The sequence below is a fragment of the Psittacula echo genome (assembly GCF_963264785.1).
Source record: "Psittacula echo genome assembly, chromosome: 13".
NCBI classification, from domain to species: Eukaryota; Metazoa; Chordata; class Aves; order Psittaciformes; family Psittacidae; genus Psittacula; species Psittacula echo.
In genome coordinates, this window is record NC_137749.1 from 1,923,623 (window position 1) to 1,947,547 (window position 23,925).

The 23,925-nt window shown below is 45.1% G+C and overlaps 2 protein-coding genes across 8 annotated transcripts in view; both read right to left on the minus strand.

Moving 5' to 3' along the window:
* On the minus strand, nucleotides 1–5,274 carry LOC308226897 (disintegrin and metalloproteinase domain-containing protein 9-like). 2 transcript variants are annotated; one of them, XM_080629024.1, is made up of 2 exons: nucleotides 5,141–5,274; nucleotides 1–3,949 (listed from the first exon to the last, which is right to left on the minus strand). In XM_080629024.1, exon 2 carries the CDS (start codon nucleotides 3,930–3,932, stop codon nucleotides 1,674–1,676), a length of 2,259 nt encoding a protein of 752 aa, XP_080485150.1. In that variant the 5' UTR covers nucleotides 3,933–3,949; nucleotides 5,141–5,274; the 3' UTR covers nucleotides 1–1,673. The 2 variants fall into 2 exon arrangements, with proteins under 2 accessions (XP_080485150.1, XP_080485151.1); XM_080629025.1 differs by having other exon boundaries at nucleotides 1–3,970; nucleotides 5,141–5,252.
* MAPKAPK5 (MAPK activated protein kinase 5) overlaps nucleotides 4,978–23,925 on the minus strand; it is a 25,477-nt gene continuing 6,529 nt past the window's right edge. For 2 of the 6 annotated variants that reach the window (XM_080629030.1, XM_080629028.1), the window contains 11 exons: nucleotides 22,642–22,739; nucleotides 21,078–21,186; nucleotides 18,458–18,547; nucleotides 17,763–17,858; nucleotides 16,442–16,522; nucleotides 13,783–13,970; nucleotides 11,392–11,512; nucleotides 10,971–11,101; nucleotides 10,329–10,444; nucleotides 9,891–9,995; nucleotides 8,988–9,183 (listed from right to left, as the gene is read on the minus strand). In XM_080629030.1, the coding sequence (XP_080485156.1) occupies nucleotides 9,089–9,183; nucleotides 9,891–9,995; nucleotides 10,329–10,444; nucleotides 10,971–11,101; nucleotides 11,392–11,512; nucleotides 13,783–13,970; nucleotides 16,442–16,522; nucleotides 17,763–17,858; nucleotides 18,458–18,547; nucleotides 21,078–21,186; nucleotides 22,642–22,739 (1,230 nt within the window). In that variant the 3' untranslated portion in view covers nucleotides 8,988–9,088. Of the gene's footprint in view, nucleotides 5,308–8,707; nucleotides 8,806–8,987; nucleotides 9,184–9,890; nucleotides 9,996–10,322; nucleotides 10,445–10,970; nucleotides 11,102–11,391; nucleotides 11,513–13,782; nucleotides 13,971–16,441; nucleotides 16,523–17,762; nucleotides 17,859–18,457; nucleotides 18,548–21,077; nucleotides 21,187–22,641; nucleotides 22,740–23,925 lie in introns of those variants that run through there. The other 4 variants (XM_080629029.1, XM_080629027.1, XM_080629026.1 and 1 more) reach the window with 3 other exon arrangements.

The following is a 23,925-nucleotide window of genomic DNA, read 5'->3' on the forward strand; positions in this document are numbered from 1 at the left end:
CAGTCACCGCCTCACCTCCTTCACTAGCCTGTAAAGCAGTGGTTCCAGACAGTTCTGTCTGTCAGTGGCACCCCCCAAGCAGTAAAACTCATAGAACCATGGAATGGTTTGGGTTGGAAAGGACCTTAAAGCTCCTCCAGCTCCAACCCCTGCCACGGGCAGGGACCCCATCCACTGGAGCAGCTTGCTCCAAGCCCCTGTGTCCAACCTGGCCTTGAACACTGCCAGGGATGGGGCAGCCACAGCTTCTCTGGGCACCCTGTGCCAGCGCCTCAGCACCCTCACAGGGAAGAGCTTCTGCCTAAGAGCTCATCTCAGTCTCCCCTCTTTAAGTTTAAACCCATTATCTATCGCTACAGTCCTGATAAAGAGTCCATCTCCAGCACCCAAATACGTCCCCTCAATGTCCCCATATTGAGTTATCTATAAATCACATGCTGTTCTAGTGTTTTCTTTAGGGAAGCCTGCTATAAACACCACCCCCAGGGCATCAGTTGGTGGTTACTCCCATGCGCCCATCATACATCAGGCACAGCTCTTTACACACACACACACACACACACCCCCTCCATTTCATCCAAACACATGCCCAACACCAGCTGCCTGTGAGCACCAGCAGGCAGCAACGTCTGCAGGGCTGAATTTAGCATCAACCAGGTGGAAAATACCTCTTCCAGCATGAAGCGCTCCTGCTCCCCAGCGTTCAGCTGGGAGGTGCTGCAATGATGTCTTAATTGGGCTTTTTATACCTGTTCTGTTCCAGTGCTGCTCCTGCTCCCACTGCTCCCAGCCTCCATGGACACCTTCACAGCAGCCTGGCTTTTTTGTCAGCTCAGCCTGGCACAGATGGGATGCTGCTGACAGCTTCTTTACCTGCTCCAAGCCTTCCTGCAAGCTGCTGTCTAAATGATGCTGCCAGCTTTGTACTTCTCATAGAGGCAACTGATGTGAGTAGTAATGATTCCCCCCCTCTTCTTCCCTTTTCTTTCAGACATATTCCCCACCTTCTTGTCTTATAATCAAGCCTCAGAGCCCTTTCTTCCCTCCTCCTGTCTCCTGATGTTTTCAGCAGCTCATGTTTGCTCCTGGGCTGCAGTGCCACAGAGGAAGAGCTCAAGTGTGCCCAGGATGGGCTCAAAGGTGGGCACTCTGCCTGGGATTCCAGCTCAGGAGGAGGTGACTATAGGGTGTGAAGTTAAGGTCCTATACAGTGGTGTGGACAGTTTGAACCCCTTCCCCTGAGCCATAGCAGAGGGTCTGTAACCCAGGAGTTTCTTTGCTTAGAGGGAAGAGCAGATGTCTTCGAGGCTGCATGTTTAGTAGAGTGGGGGGCTCGCTGCTGCAGACCCCCATGCCCTGAGCTGGGAGACAACTGTCACTCTTGCCTTGCAAAAGGCTCTGCTTCAGCCATCCCCAGCTTATCTTGCTCAGCCTATGTCTGTCCGTATAAACCAGCAGGCAGACTTTTAATCTGAGCTCCCCTGCCATTTTTGTCAATGACTTCTCCTACAGAGTGAGGTCAAGCAAAACAATTTCATTTTGATATTGTACAGAATAAAAGCCAGGTCCCCTATAACTGCACTTGCATCTAAATCGATTTTAAATGAGTCCACTGCAACTGGAGTCTGAATCTGGTGCCTGAGTCCAGCTTTCTACTGCTGCCATTTAAAGTCCTACACAGTACTCTCAGCTGGTTTTGAGTCATCTTCTTCCACCTGGTCACTTACATTGCCCTTAGGAGCCCATTTTTTAACCCAAAAGGATCCAACATATGTGTGTAACGCTTGGGTTACTCCAAACTTTCTCGCTAGCACAATGGCAATTGCTGCGAGCACCGGAGCAGCAATAGTTATCCCAATAATCTCAAAGAGCAACCTCCAAAGCCCACGTTTAGTGACGGGTGCAGGCCCGCTGTCAGTGCTTCCTCCAAATCCAGCGTACTGGCAGTAGGGAGGTGCCCAGCCATTGTCACAGTGGCAGTTCCCATTAGAGTTGCAGACACCTTTTCCTCTGCAGGTTTTCTTGGCAGAACAGGGGAATGTCAAGTACCTCCCCTCAGGCACACATGTCCGGTTAATGCAGATCTTCTTCTCCCCACACTGCATGCCATCCTTAACAAGCCCAGGATCCAGAATGTCCACACCCAAGTGGTAGTCTGTGCCCCAGCACCAGGTATCACCCATCGGGGTCTGGATGACGGTAGTGTGATCTTCCAACCGAGGCAGACGTCTCACGTTCACACACTGCATCCTCCCACACAGGACATTCTCTGGCTTACATTGCTGAAAGCTGACATCTGCCCCATCTCCGAAGCAATTGCCAAACCGATCCCCTTTCATGTTCACCTCCTGGAAGCACGACAGCGGAGCAGGCTTTGCTCCCTTACCAAAGATACTTATACACTGTAATGTGGGAGACTGGCATTTGCCTGAGTAGCAGTACCCATCCTCAGCACACACAGTCCCGTCTTGCTTGGCCACATCTGCTGGGCAATGCTCAGATGTCCCGTTGCAATACTCAGGCAAGTCACACGGTCCAGCACTTTCCCTGCACACTTCTCCTTCTGGAAGAGGTTTACAATTCCTACAGCAGAGTCCAGAAGTGCAAAGGGCTCCCTTTCTCTGACAGGCAATGTCGCAACAAGGGTCTGATTTACACATATCCCCAGGCCTCAGGACACGATTCTTGCAGCGCCTCAGAGTAGATGTCATTACTGATTCTGGGACGTTATTAAGGCAGAATCCTCGCCCCGATGATATAAAATCAAAATAGTGCCTTTTGCTGCAGTTGCTGAAGTGATAGTTCACTGTGCCGTTCACGCTCATGATGCATCTAGAGCTGTTTCCACACGTGCAGTAGCTGTGGTCATATGCCATGCCAAGGGCATACCCTAATGCACGAGCAACGCTGACAGCTGTCTCCACGTAAGGCTGTCTGGCAAATGACACAACAGCAGAGGCCCGGTTTTTATCACAAGCACTGCCCAGGTTGGATTTGCCAGTCACGTGCAATCCACCTATACCGTGACCAAAGTCCATTGAGGCAAACAGACACCCCACGTCATGCGTGGTGTACTTCAGGCTTTGCTTCCGCCAATGATTAAAGTCGTAAAGGACCTTGTTTATGCTTTTGGTAATACTGATAGGGTTCTTCTCCACCCAAATCTCTAGTGCAGTTACCATGACACGAAGGTAGAAAGATTTAAACATCCCATCCACCAGATTGAGTATTTCAATAACTTCCAATGTCACATTAGTTATACTTCTGCCAAAGGCATCAAAACCTTCCTTGTCCACCACGACAAAGAGCTCCACATACCGTGTGTGTTCCCGGAACTGGAACTGCCCTTCTGCCTCCTTACTAGGCCGTGGAAACCATTGACGTTCAATGGGCATATCATATATGTACATGGTTCCAGGAGCCGCCGCATCCCTCCGCAACAGAAGATGCTGACCCTTGGTGGCACCTGGCAAGGGCTCAATGCTGTAGCTTGAGTTTCCAAACTGCAGCAGTCCTCTGAGCCCAGAGCAGACAGTCAGAGTCACCCCGGAGTTCAGGATGCCTTCCACGTAGCCATCGTAATAGCAGTGCACTGGTACATGGGGCTGCTTGGCCTTCATTTTCCCATGGGAGTCACGAGCAAATACAGGGAAGTCTTTTATTATCAAGTCTTTCTGCCTGAGGCGAAGCATGTAAGTTATTCCTTGAATGTTGATGCCATAGGACACTTCCTCCTTGCTGCTTTTCCCTGCACTGGGAGCAAGTTTCCTTGGAATGACTATCTCGTAGACTGCGTAGTCCCGAGTGGGCTGGGGGTTGCAGTCTGCGCAGGGCAGCAGGAGCCCCTGCAGCAGGAAGGAGAGGCCCAGGCCAAGGAGGAGAACCCTTCTGCCCGCTGGGGTGCAACTTGGCTGTGTCCAGCTTGGAGCCATGGTCACTCCCTCCCTGGCTGGAGGAAAGGGCAGAAAATCTGGATGATGAGACATCAAAAAAGTTGCTTTTAACTCAGCAACCAAGATCCCTTCTCGCCACCTGCCCTCAGGGTCTGCCCTCTTCTTCCCACTCAGCCTGCAGCCAGGTTCAATCCCTTCATCCAACGTGTCTTTTCATCGCTGTTCCTCAGCTACCTGTCCACCAGAGAGGTAGGACACACCGGGAGGCAGCCAGCCTGCCATCCAACACCATCCAACTGCAACAGAGCAAAGCAGCACAGGGAAAGGCTGGCACAGGGTGGGAAGCCAGGAGAGAGCTGCCCTTGGGGCTGGAAGGGCAAGGGGGGCAACCGTTTGTTTCTCCAGCTTCAAACACAAACATTCCGTCGGGAGGGTGGGACCGGCGCCCTGGTACAGGCAGGATCAACAGGACACTAAATACGCCCTGCCTCATCACTGAGAGCCTGCTGCACCCTACTTGTGCTGACCCCGTTTGCTGAGAGCTAAACAAGCCAGTGCAGATACAGCAATTTGTCTAAAAGGGGATTAAGTGGAAAGTGATGGGAGATCACCAGGGAAACAATGATCTGGTTGCTAATGGGACCTTCAGCTGCCGCAGCAGGAGCCTTCAGTGTCTGTTGACAGATACCCTTGCAGCGCTCCTCACTCACCTGAACACACCACTGAATGTTTTAATTATCGAAGGGAGGTTTGCTGCTGGAAAGGGAGAAGCATTCTTTGGAGGTGAGAGAGTTTTTCTTGTGCCACTTCTACAAAACCCTTGCAGCTGCTTTGGCTGCCTTAAATATTCCTAGGATGCTTGGAAATTGCTCTCTGACTCCCCTTCCCAATCCTATGGATGCTCTGAGGGTCATTGACTCTAATGCACTACTAACTCCTCAAAGATACCAAGCAGATGGATTTTAACTCCTACAAGGGAGGGGCACACGGGCACTCACAGCTGTCCCACTGCCACTTCTCTGTGCCACTTTTGTTTCAAAATGCTCGTGTGACAAGGGACTGTCTGGTTGCTGCCAACAAGTCAAACCATGCTTAAGGATAAGAAAAGCATTTCCAGAGCCAGGAAGCATATAGTGCCATGCTTGATGGCACAAGTCTGACTGCCTAAGAGGTGAGGAGGAAAAGAAGCCCAGCACCCTCCAGCCAAGTGCACTGCCAGCCTGAGCAAAGGCTAACCCATTTCTCACCTCCTGGTGACTCCCAAGCTGCTGCTCCTGCCCCAAATCCCTGCAGGGCTCCTGCTTCTGTTGCCTTCAAGTGAAGCCCAGCGCCCTGCAGTGATGGTCATCCTGAAGAAAGGTTCCTGGCTCCTGCTCCAAAGAACACGCTTGGCAGGATGGAGGAGCTGTTATACCTGACAGGGGAAACGTCATGGAACACAGAACAAATCATCCCTCCCTTCCCTGACTGCCCAAAGGCATCCCTACAAGCCAATCCTACAGACTTTACGGGGTTCACTGCTAGCACTGGGCATGTACTGCTGCCATCTAACGGAAAACAGTGTGGGAAAGAGGCAATTTCAGGTTATGCTGCTAGGCAGAGAACACTATTTCTAGGGCTTTATCCAGCTCATCCTGTCATCTCAAAGCCCCATGGCAACTCCTGCAAAATACAAAGGAAAATGCTTATTCACATTTGTAAGGCAGGTAGGATGGGGAACTAGAAGGTGCTGTTCCCTCCAAGCCGCATGTCTCCTTCCCCCCCCTTCTGTACTAAAGGACTTGGGAACCAAAAAAAAAAGCAGCCAGTAACTTTTAAGTTTAGTAAAATCATTTATATACACCGATGGGTAATATTTACAATATAATACTGATCCAAAATAAACTAACACCTTACAGGTAACACTGAAAAGGAGAAATGAAAACATTTGAATACACAGAAGTTCAACACGGCAGATGAGGACAGACTTGGATTTCAAATTAAAGTAGTGACAGCAAAACTTTGACATGTTGCTATTTCCAATGGAAAACTCTTTCACCTAATCAAGGTTTTCTAACTCTTTAATACATACATAGAGCTTCAAATAATCAAGTCACAGGAGAAGTCAGATATACATAAAATTTTGGAAAGGTCAAATGATTTCAGAGATTTTTCTCTTAAATTATATGCTAAAAGCAACCAAAACCAACCCAACCTACAGCTTTCCCATATCCTTTTAGTGTCTGCACAAAGAATGTCTTCTTTGATCCCACACAACCCTTCCATCTCGAGATATTTACAATATTCACAGTCTGCTATAAAGGATCAGTAGATTTATCACCAAGTAAAACCTCATGTAATCAGGACAAGGTCTCTTGCATTTATCTCAACTGAAAAATAACAACAAGAATAAACACAGGAAGGAGAAAGTAAAATCCTACTTTCAAATATGTAAAAGAATCCATTAAAATAATTTTGAAATGTAAAACAGAACTTTTTAAAGAGGAAAAAAACAACCCAAAATAAACTTTCTCATGGAAATAAAACCATTTGACCTTGAATCTTCAAACTGTGATTTCTCCATCTGTCCCTCCCTACCTCCGTTTTCGACCAGACCATTTTATTCACCACAGACAATAGCATCTATAGTAAATCCCTAAAAAGCAGTTCCTTATCACAGAAGCTCTTAGAAGCTTGACTTCCTTCCAGACACCAGAATGCTTTGCAGTCACAAACGCACCCACTTCACTATCAGCAGCTTGGAATGATCCTGTTGTGTCAGTTAAGGGGCCATGAGGAGGAGGGACCCTCTAATGCAGTCAGATCCCACCTCCTCCACCTGGATGTCAGCGAGCTGCAGTCACTCTGACAGCCCAACATGCTCCCTGCTGTACCAAATGCTGGTACTGCAGAAGCAGGCTGGAGCCATCTCCTACAGACACAACAGCATTCAAGCATCTTTAACACTAAAGAATCCAACAGAGACAAAACAGGTCCTGGTGTGTTACATCCACCTCACTCAAGGTGCATGGATTGTATCCCTAGTCTCTGCTGACTGGACTGTGCATGGACCATGAGTGTAGCTACAATCTGATCCATTTTTTACTGCTGACAAGTTCTGGCTCCCAAGAAACTGCCTGAGTATTTTCCTCCTTGGAGGGCAGAGTTGAGAAGTGCTTTTGTAGGGAACTTTCTGCACTCCCATTGAAACAAAGGTGATCTCCTTGTTCACTTCTCTATTTGCCATACTTAAAAGTTTCAATAGAATAAGATCTCTCAGAAAAAAACCCACAGATTTCAAGTTAAAAAGGAAATTATCTATTGCATTTGAAGATTGTATGGATGTTGACATGACCTAGAATTTACGGCTAGGACAGAAATACATATAATAGGGCCTGCAAACTTGCTGATACCACCAAGAACTGGCAAATACTCATCTCTTGCTAATTCTCTACAGTTGTCATCGATATATATCAGTGCACAAATATTCCATGTAGTGTCAGAGGTACAATTCTGGCTTACACAAGAACTCCCTGTTTCCATCACAGAAAAGCGATGGTTACACAGGGACTGTGGTTCTTACTCTGCAATAAATCAGGCATTGGAAAACTGTCAACAGGATTAAAAGCAAGCTGACAAGGTGCTGACAAAGAACAGGGAATGAACTATCTCCTTCATGTAGAAAAACTAAGTTACTGCTTACAAAAGTTCATAGAAAGAGTCAGACACTGGTTTGCCATCCAAGCTAAAGGTTGCAAGGAAGTCTGGTATAGAAAAAAGACAACAGAGAACAAGGCTGGACTGCCGTAAGAGGAAGTTGGGAGATTCATGGCTCAGGTTTGTAAACGTAAACCCAAAATTAATGAGCTACGAAATATAACAATAATGTTCAAGAGTCATTACTAATAGCCCTGAATTGGCACTTCAGTCTGCAGACCAAACTCATTCAACGTCTGCACAGGTTTAGTACCAAAATATCTCTATAAAAAGCCTTCGACCAGTCTCAAAGGAAAGAAAAGCATCAGAAGGTAGAAAACTAGAAATATGTACAGATTCTTTTCATTTGTTTGTTTCATCAAGATTAAAAAAGCAGCTTTTGGAGCCAATGTTCCAGACTGGTGTAAGAATCTGCCCTGATGGTCCAGGCAGCACAAGGACGTGTGTCAAGGAGCAGCCCTGCATCTATTGCTCCCCAGGAGGAGCTCGAAGGCATCAAAGAGACAGGGAGCTCAGACTCCAGAGGGTGACACAGAGAAGGATCACCAGTGGATTCACACAGCAGCACTATGACCCTTGCCAGGATGATCTCTTTCAAACAAGAAGACAAGTTTGAAACCAAGTGTTGGATCTTCTAGAAAGGAAATAATGGAGTACACAGGTGGAACACAGACAACGTCTGATCTGGGGGTGAAGGAAATGAACCTCATACTTGGTTTTGTTTGTAGAAGATACCTCCATGAAAATAAAAGTAACTTGTACGTAAGTAACTAGAACATTCTTCTGTCCTGCTGTTGAACAGCATGATAAAAAAAGGAGTCTTGAGCTGAATGGCCAATTCAGCCTTAAAAAAGGTCTGAGGAAGATGGAGAAGAAGTGGACTAAACCTTAAAGACGGTCTGAGGAAGATGAGGAAGAAGAAAAAGAGAGGGCTACTGATCAGAACTGAAATACAGCAAGCATATGGACTGAGGTGCCCTTGGCAAGGCCGAGCGCGGCTCTAAGGTCAGCTAGTGAAACAGAAGGCTATGTAGTTGCCTCTACAGAAAGACTTGGGATTTTGGTGCAAAGGGCAGCTATGAGGTTTGTGTTCTGCAGCACTCGCTTCAAGTACTTACTGAGCAGGGTGTTGAGAAACTGTGGCTGTCTCGTTCACATACATAGTCATTGCAGCTGGCTGTATGTATAGCAGGTGGAAGGCAGCTTCTGCAACTGGCTAGTAAGGAAAAGAATGGTCTTTAACAATATACTCTGCCCCATCTGAGGAGGGCTCATGATTAACAGTACATAAGTGATCATATATACCTCAAGGAACTGAGTTTTAAAAAAATATTACAGTACCAATGATTTTCTTGTTTGTTATCTACAACTATACAGCATTTTCAAGCAGTATGGAAATTTAATGAAATAATTATGATTTATTAATTTACATAAAAATACTTTTTACAGTTAAAGAATAAATCTTAAATGGTAAAAAAAATAATATTAAGAAGCTCCAGCTATTGAGAGTCATGGGAGTTTGTCTGCTCTTCGATCACTTGTTTTACTATTTCTGCCAACTTTAGTCGATCCACTTTGTCTGTGAATCCTCTGCCTGAAAGGAAGAAGAACAGGACATCAGCTGTTGCTGGGCACAAGGAGGAAAGCAATCGCGGCTGAGTTACACACTGAGTTTCATACAAAAATCAGGAGAACATAGGTTATGATCTCGAGTTCCACTGAAAAAATTGAGCACTCAAAAACCTGAATTAAACCCAGCCAAAACAGAATGAGGGAAAAGCACAACCAAGCCCTCATGAACCTGGCTGATGCTCCTGTTTCCTTTATATTCATCAGCATCTGCTCCTGGGGCTGACACCTTTACCCCCCTGGCTTTGTCAACACTCCCAAGGCAGCTGGCTTAGTTCAAGTCCATTTCCTATCCAAAGCAAGCAATGTGCTGACACAGATGAGGGCAGCAGCCTCCAGCAGAAAGAGGGTAATAAACAGCTGGAAGGAAACCAGCTGAAAACTGCTAACGCAGTTTCTAAAGTGATGATCCACTCATGCTGTTACGTTCCTACTTGACTTGGTGCCTTTGAAAACTCTACCCTGAACCTCAAATAGAAAAGTTAAAGCAGAACTTTCTACCTCGTTTCTAGAACACCTGAGCTGGCTGAACGGCTGAAAGAGTGTCAAAACCTACACCAGTCTGGCACAAATTCAAGACATTTGGGGTTATTTCCATATAAAAAGGTTACTGCTTCCCCTCTTTCACCCAGCATTAGCACCATTCTCCGTGGAAGAGAAGCAGTTCCTCACCGTTCCAGCTGAAGCTCTGAAGAGTGTCTCGCAGTAACTTACACTCTCGATTATACTTCCATGCCTCCTGCATCACTTCATTCAGCTTCTCATCTTCATTCTCTCCTGTTTAGGAGACCAGAGATAAACAGGAGGTTTGCCATTCTGCCTGCAAACACTTGGTGCAGTTATATCCCCCCTCCCCTCACACAAACTAGGAAATAGCTTGAAAGCAGACACTCCTCTTTGGAAGTTATTTTAACAGCTCTGCATGACACTTTTGACACTGACATTATGCATGCACCAAAATTACAGTCTACAGACACCTCTTTCCCCTCCAGACTGATTAGGACAACAGGAGTTTTGTTTATCCTCCCTCAGCACTGACACAAACTGATCTCGAAGCACAGTAAAATGTGTTAGGAATGTAACTTTAAAGATAAAAGTGGCAACCTTTACCAGCCTGTGGTAGAATGCACTGAGCAATCACATCTCTCAGCTTTTCCAGAGCCACGTTGGAATCGTTGCTTCCATTCTCAGGGTCATGGATATAAACACCATCCTTCGGCTTAGTGCTGCAAAAGAACAAGGAGGGAACAATTACCATCTGAATGCAACTCAAGTCTGTTACCCATTGCATAACTGCACTAGTATAATGGTCTCTTTCACTCTCTGGAAAGCTGGGAATGGGAGCTAGATATAGTTAATTATAACAGTATCCTATATTATGATACCCTTTAAATATGAAGTAAAATAAATATCCCTTTAATTTAATTCAAATAAGGGTAATCCTAAATGCATTATCCTGTTTTTCAGATAGGGAACTAGAACAAAGAGAGAGAGAAAGATTACCTTTTTCAGTAAATAAGTGTCAGGATCAGTAAAAAAATCTTGGAATTCTCTTACCTTACTCAACTTCTCATAAGGGATCTGTTTTGCTCCCTCTATAATACAATAACTCTATCCAACTCCTTCCTGCCCTCAATGGCATATCTTGGAAGACACATCATTTTGTGCAAGTAATACCTGACTCCAACTTCCCACTTCAACACAAAGAGTGTGTCAACCACATCAGGAATTCAGGAGCATGGTTACAATTACCCCAATAGTTTCCTTTTGCGCAGGATTGGGTTGTTGACGGAGTGAAGGGGTTTGAGACTGACTTTCAGGTCCTGGATCCTCATGTTTGCAAGCTGCTCTGCATGAGCCTGTTGTATCCCTGCTACCATTGCCTGCAACAAAGAGAGTTGCACTTGATGTTTTAATTAGCTTCTGTGTGAATGAAAGAATCTTATTTATTTCAGAGATGCACAACAGCAATCAGGTTTGCATTATGCAGATTTAGATCCCAAATTTCAAGTGGAACCATTTTCATTTTCTTACAAAGGTCTCAGGCTCTCCTTAAGGCAGAAAGGGAGCTCCTTATCTCCGTAACACCACATGAAAGGAAACACTCAGACCATCCCAAAGCTACCCAGCTTCCCTATGCAACATTCTTGATAAAATAAAATGTTGTTTAGACCTTGTCCATCATCATCTGGGCAGAGGGGAGGATGTTATCAAGTGCCTCGGTGGAGTTGAGCCAGGGATGGTCCAGCACACCTTCGATGGTCAGACGCTCCTCAGGTTTGACCTTCAGCAGCCTGGGAGAGAAATCAGTCAGTCCATAAAGAGTCTTTGTTGCTTTACAACGTGCTGCCCTGTCTGGGGTCAGAGCACGGAGCCATCTCTAAGCATTAGAGGGGCTAAAACCAACTAAAACACTAAGCTGACCCAAAAGCAGTCTGACTTTCCACCAGCTTCACTGTCCCTTGCTGTGATGATAGTTTAATGCTGTAACAGCTCATTCAGTTACATTGAGCAACTCGGTATAAAAGAAAGGCACTGAGGGCCATGCTAGTAACACCTGTGTACTGTTGAACTCTACATTCACATTCTCCCAGATGAGGAAATGATCTTCCAGTTGAACTGGAAATGATCCAGACCAAGATTCTCTGGAAATGCACATCTAGAGCTCATCCATGTAACAGGCTACGCTCATACCAAGGACTCTGGGCATGTTGAAGTAAGGCAGAGTTTCCAAGTTAGAAACCTGTTTACTGAATTAGCAGCTTTTACCATGCAACTCCTTAGCTTTTCTCCTCCTGCAAAACCTCAAGTAATGGCCGCTTTGGCAGGCTACAGCGCCTCAGAATGAGAAGGAACTTTGAGATCTCTGAAAACACCTTGGAATTAAACTTCTCTAGAATAAAACCCTGGGCAGAGCTTTTGCCGATAAACCGCTGCTCTCATGATAATCACAGCTGCTTAATAAACCAGTGCAATCTCACGCACAGTGCTGACAAGTCATCCCACCAGTTTAAATTAGAGACAGAGCGACTCGATGAGCTCAGCTGATCTCGAATGTTGGCTGCTTCCTGGCTGCAGAGCACAATTGTTTAACGTACCAAGAAAGTGGAAATAACTTTCACCTAATGTCAGCAGGACCATGGGCTAGCTCAGAAAGCTCACTTGCAAGGCCATGCTGCCAAACAGGTCAGTTTTGATACAAGACCCAAGACACATGCATTCCTTTCCTATAGGTTTTCAAAGTCCTAACCTATCACCAAGCACTCCAGCTTGTAAAGCTCAAGATCAGAAATCAGCTCAACATGCTTGAAAGGAAGCAGCTGCTTGGATGCCAAATATGACCTCCAGAAGCAAGACTCCATCTGAATAACAGTCTACATAAATATAATGTAAATTAACCCAGAATTATATGACATCTAAACGTATTCCTGAACCATAAACACAGATTCAGACTCACTGGCTGGAAGAGACAAGCAGGAAAGGGAGTCCTGATAACATTAGTGAGAGAATTAAGTGAACTGAATCCAAACAACATCATTCTGTGAGCTGTGTTTCACAGCCATTTTAAAAGACAATGAAACCTATTGACTGTGGAGCTTCTGAGTGAGAATAAAGAGCTGACCTTGGTATAACTGGAAGTTTCACTGCAATGTAATCTGCAGTTTATTTGGTGAAAGGTTGTGGGCTCTCCTGCACTGGCAGAAACAGGTCCCAGCTCCCTTTCCAAACAATGTCAAGCCCTTGGAGATTTTACACTATGGCAGAGGAGACAGTGACAGTTTAAACTTATTTAACAGATTGATTTTTTCCCATTTATGTTGCTTTTATCCTCCCACTTCCTCTGCTGATCCAAGCAAAGGCAGAAAGTCCCCCCCCCCATTTTAAAACACAAGTGAGGTCAAGACCTAATCAGTGCCACATTCTTGCTTTCAAAGAGGACCATGGGATCAGCCTTTGAAACATTTGCAACCCGGAGATGTGCATTGCATGATAAACAGTTCCCAGTAGCAGTTAGAGTGAAATATGAATGCAAAACCTTATCTCATAGTCTGACACCTTGTGACAGAGCTTAACCTCCCTTTCCATGCTTCTCTCCTAACTCCTTTCAGACTGTGCATTAACGTGAACAGGGTTTTTATAGGACAGATCCATCAGATCCTATGACGCCACATAAATGCCCCCTGATTCTAACAGGAGTTTAAACATTACCATTGGAGATGAGTGTCTAAAGAACACTTGCAGATGTGGCACACAGTTGTCTATATCGCTCCGAATCAAGGCCATATACCCATTCCCTTAAAGACTAAACACACAATCGCACTCTAGCAGCTTCAGAGACAAGAGACAGCAAAAACTGAACACAACAACTGGGGAGGAAAAAGAGAGGGAAAGAAAAATATTTACCAGACTTCATTTGTGCTGCATAGGACAGAAAGCTTTTGATCTGTACGTGCTGCAGACAACCCCCCCGCCTTCGGAAAAACCAGCCCTTTGGGATAACTCAATTCCAAGTGATTTTCCAGTTTAACACAAGAGCAATACAACATTTCCTCAACTGACTCACTTTCGCACAATGTCTTTCGCCATTTCTGAGATCTGGCTCCACTCTTCCTCTGGAAATTCAAAACTTCCTGTCATGATCTTTTTCCGCATGTCCTTTGGAATTGTCCGACTGTGGTGTTTGGAGTAAAACGGAGGGTATCCACACAGCATCACGTAAATAATGACACCCAGGGACCACAAGTCACAGCTCTGAAAGCAAGGAAATGATCACTTTGGGGCGCAGTTTGCAGCAAGCAGTGGTGTAGCTACGTTAAAAGCTCTATGTGATTCCCTAAGGGAAGAGAAACACAGCTCGGCCTCCTCCTAAAGGTCCATGTGAGGACCTTCACGGGTAAATATGGCAAATAGGTAAGCACAAGGTAACTCCATGCTGCCAAGCTAAACTACTACCAGGACCCAAAAGTAGCTTGTTGGCAGAACTGCTGTAACTCCATGCTGTGCAATGGTAAATTGCATGGAAAACAGTCAGTGCATCAGTGGTGTGAGTAAGCTGCACATTTGTGCCTCTCTCAGGATCCTTCAATCCTACTCTCTCAATACCAGAGCATAAACCACAATACAGTCATCTTGGAGAATGTGAGACTAAAAAACAAATGAGCTAGCAGAGATGTCCGTAATGGAAAACATACATCCTGGAAGCCAGGAGATGAAGAAGCTTCAGCAAGGCAGGAGCAGTATTTCACACTGTGCTCCCCCCTGTCCTCCCACTCCAGCCTGGAGCTCCCTCCTTTGCCCTTGCAATAGTGTTCCTGCTGGTGTGATACACACCAAGTTCATCCAGGAGGTGGATCCAGCTAAACACCAGCACAGTGAAGAAGCTGAAAGCCACATCTATTCCTCATCTGGATCACATGTGGATGCTGATAACAAAAGAAACTCCAAGGAGTTACCCCCATACTGATGCTTTTCAGAAGGTTAAGCCAATCTCGGATGGCTCCAGAAGTCTGAATTTCTATTTAGGTACCTAAATTCTTATCATTTTTCCATTGACCAGAGATAACTTCTAATGAAATCAATGGAACTTAAGGCATGTAAGTAGGAACCATGTCTAAATACTTCATGGAGAGGGTTCTCAGATTCCATGTCTCAAGAGTCAAACCCTCCAGCCACAACACAGACACTCATATTCAATCAAACACACACACACAACTTGATAAAACCACTAAAGAATCAAAGATATGGGTTTTTTCCTCCAATTTAAATCAGTGGGAGAGCAATTCTGATCATGAAGGTGGATCACAGGCATTTCCACCCAGGCTCGGAGTGGCTGTGGAAGGACAGTGTACCTGGAGTCTAGCACAGTCTATTTTGGGGAACCAGGGTTTGCCAGATGCTGCTTTTGCAGTGAGTCACACTTGGCAAGGTAAGGATGAGGCCTGTCCAGTTAGTGCCACCACGGCTGAAAGCAGTTCAGAGTAACGGATCAGTGTCTGGCTGCAACCATCAACTGGTTTCTCCAGGGTGGAGAAGAGATCATCATAACCATAAAGAAGGCAGATTCATGAATAGGAAACCCTAGACAATAGGTATCCCTACAGAAGGCTACTAGAACACAATACTATATACCATACTACCCCCTCAAGCATGCGGTGGGTTAAACCACCATCCCTAAAGCTGGAAGCAGGGTAGATACTTAGCCCTGCAATCAGAAACCAGCTAACTTTAATCAAAACTGACACTGAAATAACACTCAGTGGTTCAAACACTGCTCAGCCAGCAGGAGACAGGGATGGTAAGAGGGAAGAAAATGCTTTGGCATGACCAAGAAGGAGCACAGCCTTTCAGGACTCCTGTCATAGCTCTGCCAAGACTCTCACAGCACTTGTTATGGCTCACAGCCACTGGTACAGACCACACAGCATACAAAACTGGTCATTTTGCAGAAGAACCCTGATATAGACAAGGTACCACCAGAACTGTCTGAACAAGACACCCCAAAGAGTGCTTTGCACACCCAGAAACTCTGCCTGGCAGCAGGGAAGAGGTTTCCTTTGAGCCAGCCTCTTGTGGAGGTGAAAGAACTTCCCACATGGTCACCCTCCAGCACAACCATTCTGCTCTCTCCAAAATCTTGTTAATATTTAGTGCTCCTTTAACAGTGCTTGTGCACTTCCCTTTAATTAAAGGATCATTAATTAAGCTGGGACCAAGTGTGCATTTCATTATTCACTCTATCAGGAGGAACACAGAGCCAGAAGCCCTAAAGCCTGTCACTTCCAAACAGAGAAAGACAACTACCCGCACGATCATTATCTTCTAATTTGCCCATTCAACTGAACGAAGCCTGGTCTGAACCTAACACATTGAAGGGAAGGAATACCACTGTGTGCCTGGTCACTCCTTTTAGGAGAGCCAAAGGAACCACACTTTTGAGAAATACAACCCTACAAATACTACTTGCTAACACGTGTACACAAACCAGCAAGCAACATGACATCTCCCTACTGCTCCCTGCAGATCCTGCTTTTTACTCAGGGTGAGACTAGTTAGATGTATTCCTGAGGTAAGAACAACTTCATTGCTCCTGGCCATAAGTGTGCAATTTCAGGGCAATCAAGTTTATTGCCTTAGGTGATAAACTGTGTCTACAGCAGATACATTGGTGGGGTTGGGAAGACGTGCTGTAAAGACATTGACTTGCAGCCAGTCTCACAGCTTACCTTGTTGTAAGTGTAAGGTGTTGGAGAGGTGGGGATAATACCAGATTTTTCTTTCTGATGCCGCCTTTGTGCCTCCAATACCTGTTGCCATGAGAGAAAAAACAGACAAAAATCCAAAATCCATCTCATCTACAGGCACCACAAACAGCAATGCCCATGCCAAAGACGCCCGATGCTCTCCATTCGGTGGACTTCTTCCAGCTACTGAAGACTCTGCCAAAATCAAACTGCTCTTCCTCAGAAAGACTGGAACTTTCCATGTGGGAAAGTCTCAGGTAAAACATTCTACTGCTTTGGGTGAAAACTCCACTTTTCTGAATTAAAGCAATTGCTCACACCTTGTTTGGCCAAAACCCCTAACACCTCCCTACTTTGGGACTACAACCTAAAGCCTGTTTGGAGGGTAACCTTAGCTCTAGAGGCATCCCTTTTTGCCTCTCCCACAAACACATCACATCAAATTTGTCCCTTGCTGATCAAATCTGTGTTTCTACAAAAATCTCCATTTAAACATGCTTGGGATAAGCTTTCTGTGGGTTTGGTGGTTCACTTGCTCTACAAACCCTGCCTGGGGTGCACATGGCCCCTCACCAGCAGGCTCCAGCTGAGGAGGCTTTTTGCTCTAGGGCACTCAACTGTGGCCGCATGGTCTGATCCCTGCAATCTCTCTCCCCAGTCATTAAAGGCTGCTGAAGTGCCCAGTATTGCAATTAAATATCCGCAGTTTTCCTTTCATTTTCTTCAGGACCTCAGCACAAAGCACAAAAGAGAGTGGGGAAAAAAGCACTGCAAAACCCAGCCTGCTAAATGATAGATTATGTCTCAATGCACACTGACAAAGGGGGCAAGCCAAGGTGAACAGGTAACCCTCTGGCACTGCCCTCTTGAGCAATTGCCTTTACAGAACCTTTTTGTTTCACTGTAGTCTTTTTTAATGTCATCTTGAACAAGCCTGAGCTGGAGGAAGGATTGCAAAGCAGGGACTTCTCCAAACCAACTGCTTTAATGCAGTTAAAGGCCAATTGTCCAAATCCTGGAGCAGTCTCCTTGGTGGGAGTTGGGTCTGGGAAAGTCAGGAGGCACCAGCAACCAGTCAGTGCTAAGGACACAGTCTGGGAGATCTGCCTCGCGATCTCCTGCTGCAATCAGTCTATCACTGTGGCACTCCACCTTCAAAGTTGGCTACTATATAATTACTCGAGACTCCTGCGCCCAGAACCCTTAACAGGACAGCAAAGGCTTTTAAAATGACATGGTTATGGAAACACAAGCAATAAAGATCATGACACCCCTTCAGCCCAGAACTGTAATCGCTGGTTACCTGAGGTGCTACATAATATGGAGTAAACTGTGGTGTCATCAAGTCACCTTGGTCTACTTTGGCAAATCCAAAGTCACACAATTTAACAGGAGCATCCTGAAACAAGGAGAAGAGGCTTCATTACAAAATCTCATTGTATCAGCTTTTCTAATGCATATTTCTCACCTTACCTTTGCCACGTGTTCTCCTCTTTTGTATTTATACCCTCACCACTCCACGGAGCAGCTAAAAGATCATAAATTGATCTTTGAAACAATCATTTTTGTTTCCCTGGTGGCACTCAGTCTAAAGCAGTTCCCCTCTGATTTGGAAAGTACACTGCACGGGTGTCACTGCATATGCAGGGTGGTTACGAGCAGAAGAATGAAAAGGGCAAGAGCTTGGATATGCCAAAGCACCTATACTGTATGTTAGAACATCCCAACAACACCCAGGGAGCAAACATGGCAGAGTGGATCTTCTTATCATCAAAACAGGATTCTGTGTTGGGGTGGAGAACCTGAGCTGTATTTAACAGCAGCAGCAGCAGCACAGGCTGTACTCCAAACAGACCAGAGTATGGAAGAGCACAAAGCCAAAAAGCTCCTCAATTTTTGTCACCACCACATTGCATTGATGTCATTTTGCAACTATTCTGAAAACCACCATTTTACAGAATTCAGCAGCAAAAAAAGAACACCAAGGCTTCATCTTACCAGAGAGTTATCCTTGAAGAGGAGATTCTCAGGCTTGAGGTCTCTATGTGCAATGTTTAGTGAGTGGCAATGCTGCAAAGCCAAAGCTATCTGAAAAAGGGCACAATAAATCAACCACAATTACAGAACTCCTCCTTTAGCCTGGACACTTATTTTAGCTTTAAAAAGAACATTGCAAACATAGCTTAGAGCCCAAATGTTGCTCGCTCCACTTGGGTACAATGCAGAGTTAAGACAAGCCTGGCCATCCTGCACATCAGTGCAGGAGAGCCACGACTGGGAAATGAAATCCACCACTCAAAGCAAACTGGAAATAAAAGCTAAGTTGTACTGAGCTTCCCAACCAGCTCACTTTGACTGACTCTGCGTATCACTGACCCCCAGAAGTGACACCGATCATGACATAGATGCTTTTACACGCTATGCTAGACTTAAAAGGTCACTACACTTGCTTGCACCCTCTCCAGCAATTACATTCTGTTTGACAGTGAGCAGCAAGTTCTTGCTTCAACGTTTCAGCGAGTATTTTATCACATTTGTTTCTGGCTTAAGAGTCAACATTCAGGCAGTTTTAATCTCTAATTCCTGATGGTACTGCCTGGAATCTACTCATTTCATGGGATATTACACAGAAATGCATTACTTGATTCATTCAAAGATGACTTCTTACACTGCTGTGGTTTAGAAACCTGTAACCCAGCCATGAAAGCTCTACAGACCGTACATTTCAAAGTGCAATTCATTTAAAGACAAGGCATAAATACTTAAACAGCATCACTGAAAGTAAGGCAAAGCCACACAACCCTTATTTGAAAGTGTTCCTGTTGGCTTCTGTAGGATCCTACCCAAACACAGAGCTCTAAGTGAAGTGCTGAGTCCTTAGGAGACTGCAAATTACCATTACATGAGAACTTCGCTGTTCACTTAGAATCAAACACAAGCACGTTCCCAGAGAAAATGAGATAGCTTTGAAACAAGATTTAACTATTACTTGGTACAGGGAACTAAGACAATGATGAACCACCATTAGATGAAAGAATACAACTTTAACATTGCTTTCAAACTTCACTTGTATAAACATTAAAGCAAAGAGTTACTTGAGCAGCTTCAATAACCCAAGTGTTCCCACAGTCAGAATTCAGCTCAAAGTCTTGCCTTTTGGTACAGTTTGACAAGATTTTCCCAACACGTTAATCCTGGAGACTGCCATTGTCAAAATCAAAGAGCCCAGAGGACATGAAAACAAACTGCCAAGAGTAATTCTGCACTTCCACCTCATTTCTTTGTTGGATGACACCAAAAAGGGAACAGCACAATTAGCATTTCATGAGAAACCAGTCAAACACAAGCCAGAAAAGTAAGATTCAATACTTCAGCCTCAGTACCCAAGATTATCTCCCCAGCTTAGGGAGAAGCAAGGGATCAGGATATGGATATATTTGTAAAGTCACGTCAATTTACAACAAATGCTGTAACATCTTGTCTCACGTTTTCTTTCCTTTATTCACTGCAGCGATCATTGGTGTGGGAGCGAGACATTTGATTGCTGTCTCCAGTGCAGCTTCTCACCTACAGTTCATGTATCCTGTGTTTGGAATGTCAATGTAACCTCTGCAAGAAGCAAACAACAGCAACTCCAGCCCTCAGCTTCATGCCTTGGTGCCATTTTGATAGCAAGATCCTTCTGCCTTGTGGTCCCTTACACCAACCTGCTGGTCCTCTGCTGTAGCTCCCTAGAAAGGCTACCACAACATACAGCCATCTTTCCTGCAACCCTCCCACTAATCCAAGCTTTCTGACTGCACACCACAAGTCATCCAACAGCTTGGAAGTGAAAGGGAATGAGTCCACCCCAAAATGACATTGGGAATGAATCTCATGGAGGCCCTTCTGCTTCATCATCCTACCTACTATAGCAAGACATAAGCTAGTCACACCAGGCACACTGCTAAGCAAGAAAGAGCCTGATGGCCACCAAAACCTCTAACAATAAATCCCATGAAGGCTATAAAATACAACATTCAAGAGTGAGTTGTGTAGAGAAATGGAGAGGGAAAAGCAACATCAGAACAAACAGCACAGAAAACATGCACTGTAGTGGTACATTCCTTTTGTTATCTTCCGTAACACCAAATACAGAACCCAGCTTGAAAACCACTGGCCCAGGACACATGTATGTTATTGGCTGCTGCCCAAGAGGTGAGAGAAACACCAGCTCTGTGTCCTGGCCAAGAGCGATTCTCAAACTGGAGCTCAGGAGCCACACAGGTCTGTGAGAGCTGTTGGAGGTAACACCTTTAAAACAACAGTGAGGAAACAGCAGGAAGGTTGTGCAAGAGAAGAGCTTTCTCAGGTGAAGGGTTCTGTAGACCAGGTCAGGAAAACCACTGCTAAAGACAGCAGAGACCCCAGGGTCCCCACCCAGAACAACCGGCCCACACCTTCAAATCCTTTGCTTCTATTCAAACTTTGGCATTGTCAGGTTATAACAAAGCAGGCAATGATCATCGGATCAGAACTGAGGATTATTTTAGCTTCCTTTTTCCCCACCACCCCTCCCCACCCAAAAATTGTTAAGTACTTTAGCCATGGATTTGCTTATACATGGGGGTTGACTTGCCTGCTTTGTTACTTGGCTTGCTTGCTTCTCAGTAAAGTGCCGGTGCTGGCTGATTCTGTGAAATAGCTCTCCCCCTTCCATCATCTCCATTACAATTAGGAGCCGAGCCCTGTTCAAAAGCATTTCATTTTGTTATATTAAAAATAATCAAATAAATAACAGAGTTGCTAAGCTAATAATGCATACTTCACATCTACTGACGCAGGCCGAAAGAGACACGTATACTCGCTTCTCCTACAGTTGTTAGGCCTATTCTGGTTCTGTAACTCTGCCTCTAAGCATATAAACTGCAGGATTTTCTAGCTCCCTGCATCATTTGACTCACTGATTGTCAGCCAGGAATCTACAGCTCCCTCTCCATGCTGGGCTCCCACATCCAGCTGGAACAAACACCATGGACATGTCTACATGGATGCATTTAGACAGATGCATGCTCCAACCACGCTTTCCACCAGCAAGCCAGTTTGGACCTGGAAGCCATTTAGACACAACTAAAGAATAATCCAGCAGGTAGAGTCTTGCATTAAACAGGCTGAGCAGCTTCCAGGCTGGAGCTGGCTTAGAGCGCAGCATATACCTGCCTGCACCCATCCTTGCAGACGTGCTGACCTGCCTCGCTGTCTGCCTGGGCGCTGGAGATGATCACGGCAACTTTGAAGCAGAAGGTTGAGGAATTATCTCTAATGCTTTTGAGTCTGGATCCTCCACTGCACCTCCTGGTTTTAATTTACAGTTTTATTGCCATAATTAGGAAGGATAACGAATAGAAAGAGCGGAGATCAGGATTGTTAGATCCTCAACAAACTAACCCCTTGCTCTTCTTGCCACACAGCAAAATCAGATACCTCAGAGACTAAGACAGGTCTCAGCTCTTTAATCCTCCCAGCTCTGATATTTTCTTCTCAACTAACATCCAATTAGAAGACAGTACTTTTATCCCAAGTGATATTATGGTATGAAAAATAAGCCTGTTTCATGTTTTGCTGTGTTCACTTTAAGCAGGACAATGTATTGCGAGATTACAGGGCAGAACCTAGCATTTAGAAACAAGTCTTTCTTCCATTATGTGTTTAATGAAGACTGGCACTCTGAGTTTCCCAGTGGCTCACAGGCAACACCATCATGTAAAAGGATCTCACTTGCTCCAGGTAACAACAGAAGTCACAGCTCTAATCCTGTTTTAACAGTGCTTTGAAAGCAGAAGAAGCTCAAAGGTTACAATCAATTCAGTTCAAGCTCCTAAAGCAATATCGAAGCAAGACAGAAGCTAGAAGCTAATATACTGTCTCTGACAATGCACGTGTCACAGACTGAACCAATGAAACCCCTAAAAAATGAAGATGTATGCAAAACCAGCAGTGAAGGATGCAAATTCATTTAAATCCTCAAAGGTCTGGGCACTGAAAGGGTGAAAAGCAAGTTTGCTTAGTCTGAAGAATAAATATACCTGGAAACCCCCATAAATGTTCATTTTGGTCAAAAAAAACCCCAAGCAGGCTCCACTATACCTCGGCCTAAACACAGAAAGCAAGCTGTGGGGATGAATCACCCTATGTAACCTTACCTTGGGCTGGATTCATGTGGGAACTGCACACTGTTAGCATAAACTTCAATAATCTGAACAATATTGGGATGTGTTGCACACATCATGTGCAGGCGTACCTTGAAGAGAAGGGAAGAAACGTTACTGTACACAGCGACATGCACTTGACCAGCTCTGCTCCTCCCTCTGCCCCCAGGACTGCAGCACTCACGGGCCCCGGTGCTGCTACCAGTGCTCAGCACCAGTCACACCCAGTTTAAAGCTATTCACACAATAAGAAATGTCTACAAGGGTTTATAGGAATGGCCATTACGTTGCTTAGACCAGGTAAGGCACAAAAATCATACGCTGCCAAGCTATTTGTTACAGACCACGGAACAAACCCAGCAGAGCTCCACAAAAAGCCCAGTCTTTGATTTCTTTGGGGTTTTTCAGTAAATTTCAAGCTAGAACTGGCTTTAAAGTAGCAACAGAGATATGACTGAAACCAAAAATTCATGAGTAAAACCTGAAATTCCATAATCTGGCTTCTTTTATGGCCCAATGACCCAGCAGCTGCAACACAAGAAACCCCATCTCCTGTTCAAACATTCTGAAACAGGCGCTTTCCCCAGTTTAAAGCTACCTGGAACTGCTACATGAAGCTGAGGTTTGATGCTCTTTGGAAACAGAATATTTCTCTCTGTGAATTTTAAGCGAGAATTTGCTCAGTGACAAGAAATGGAAGTTGCCTAAACCTTGAGGACAATTAACGCTTCTTTCCCTTTCAGGACAACTTGAATGACTGTCACGTCAATGTCACACCACATCATGCCAACTGACTGACAGTCTGCTACCTTGGCACGCCTCTTGCCCGCTACAGTAAGTCACAAAAAGCATCAATGAGCTTCTTCAGTTTCTCATACATGGATAAACCCACACCATTTAGAACATTTTGAAGCATTCTTGGCAATTCTTAGTGACACCCAGGAGTGAGATGTACAGAAACAGAGTTCTTTCTGAACTATTCAGATTACAAGGAATGCAGGGAGAACACCAGCTTTAAAATGCAGCTCTATAAATGACACTGGTACCTATACAGCTAACACCTACAGCAAACTCAGAGTTAGAAAACCCCCTTCTTTCACCCACTACCTCATCCTACAGGAGCTGAGCTCAGCGAGGCCAGAGGATCAAACCCAGGGAACCTTGCATAGCAACATCTGCAGATCAGTGGGGTTTTCCTCTCTTCGACCATTGCAACAATTCAGCAAAAGGGCAAGATTTGTGCTGTGTGAGAAGCAGACAGTATAAACAGGAACTATA

Bases quoted from the DNA above. Each gene is read 5' to 3' on its own strand.
- LOC308226897 (XM_080629024.1), bottom strand. From the start codon at position 3,932: ATGGCTCCAAGCTGGACACAGCCAAGTTGCACCCCAGCGGGCAGAAGG.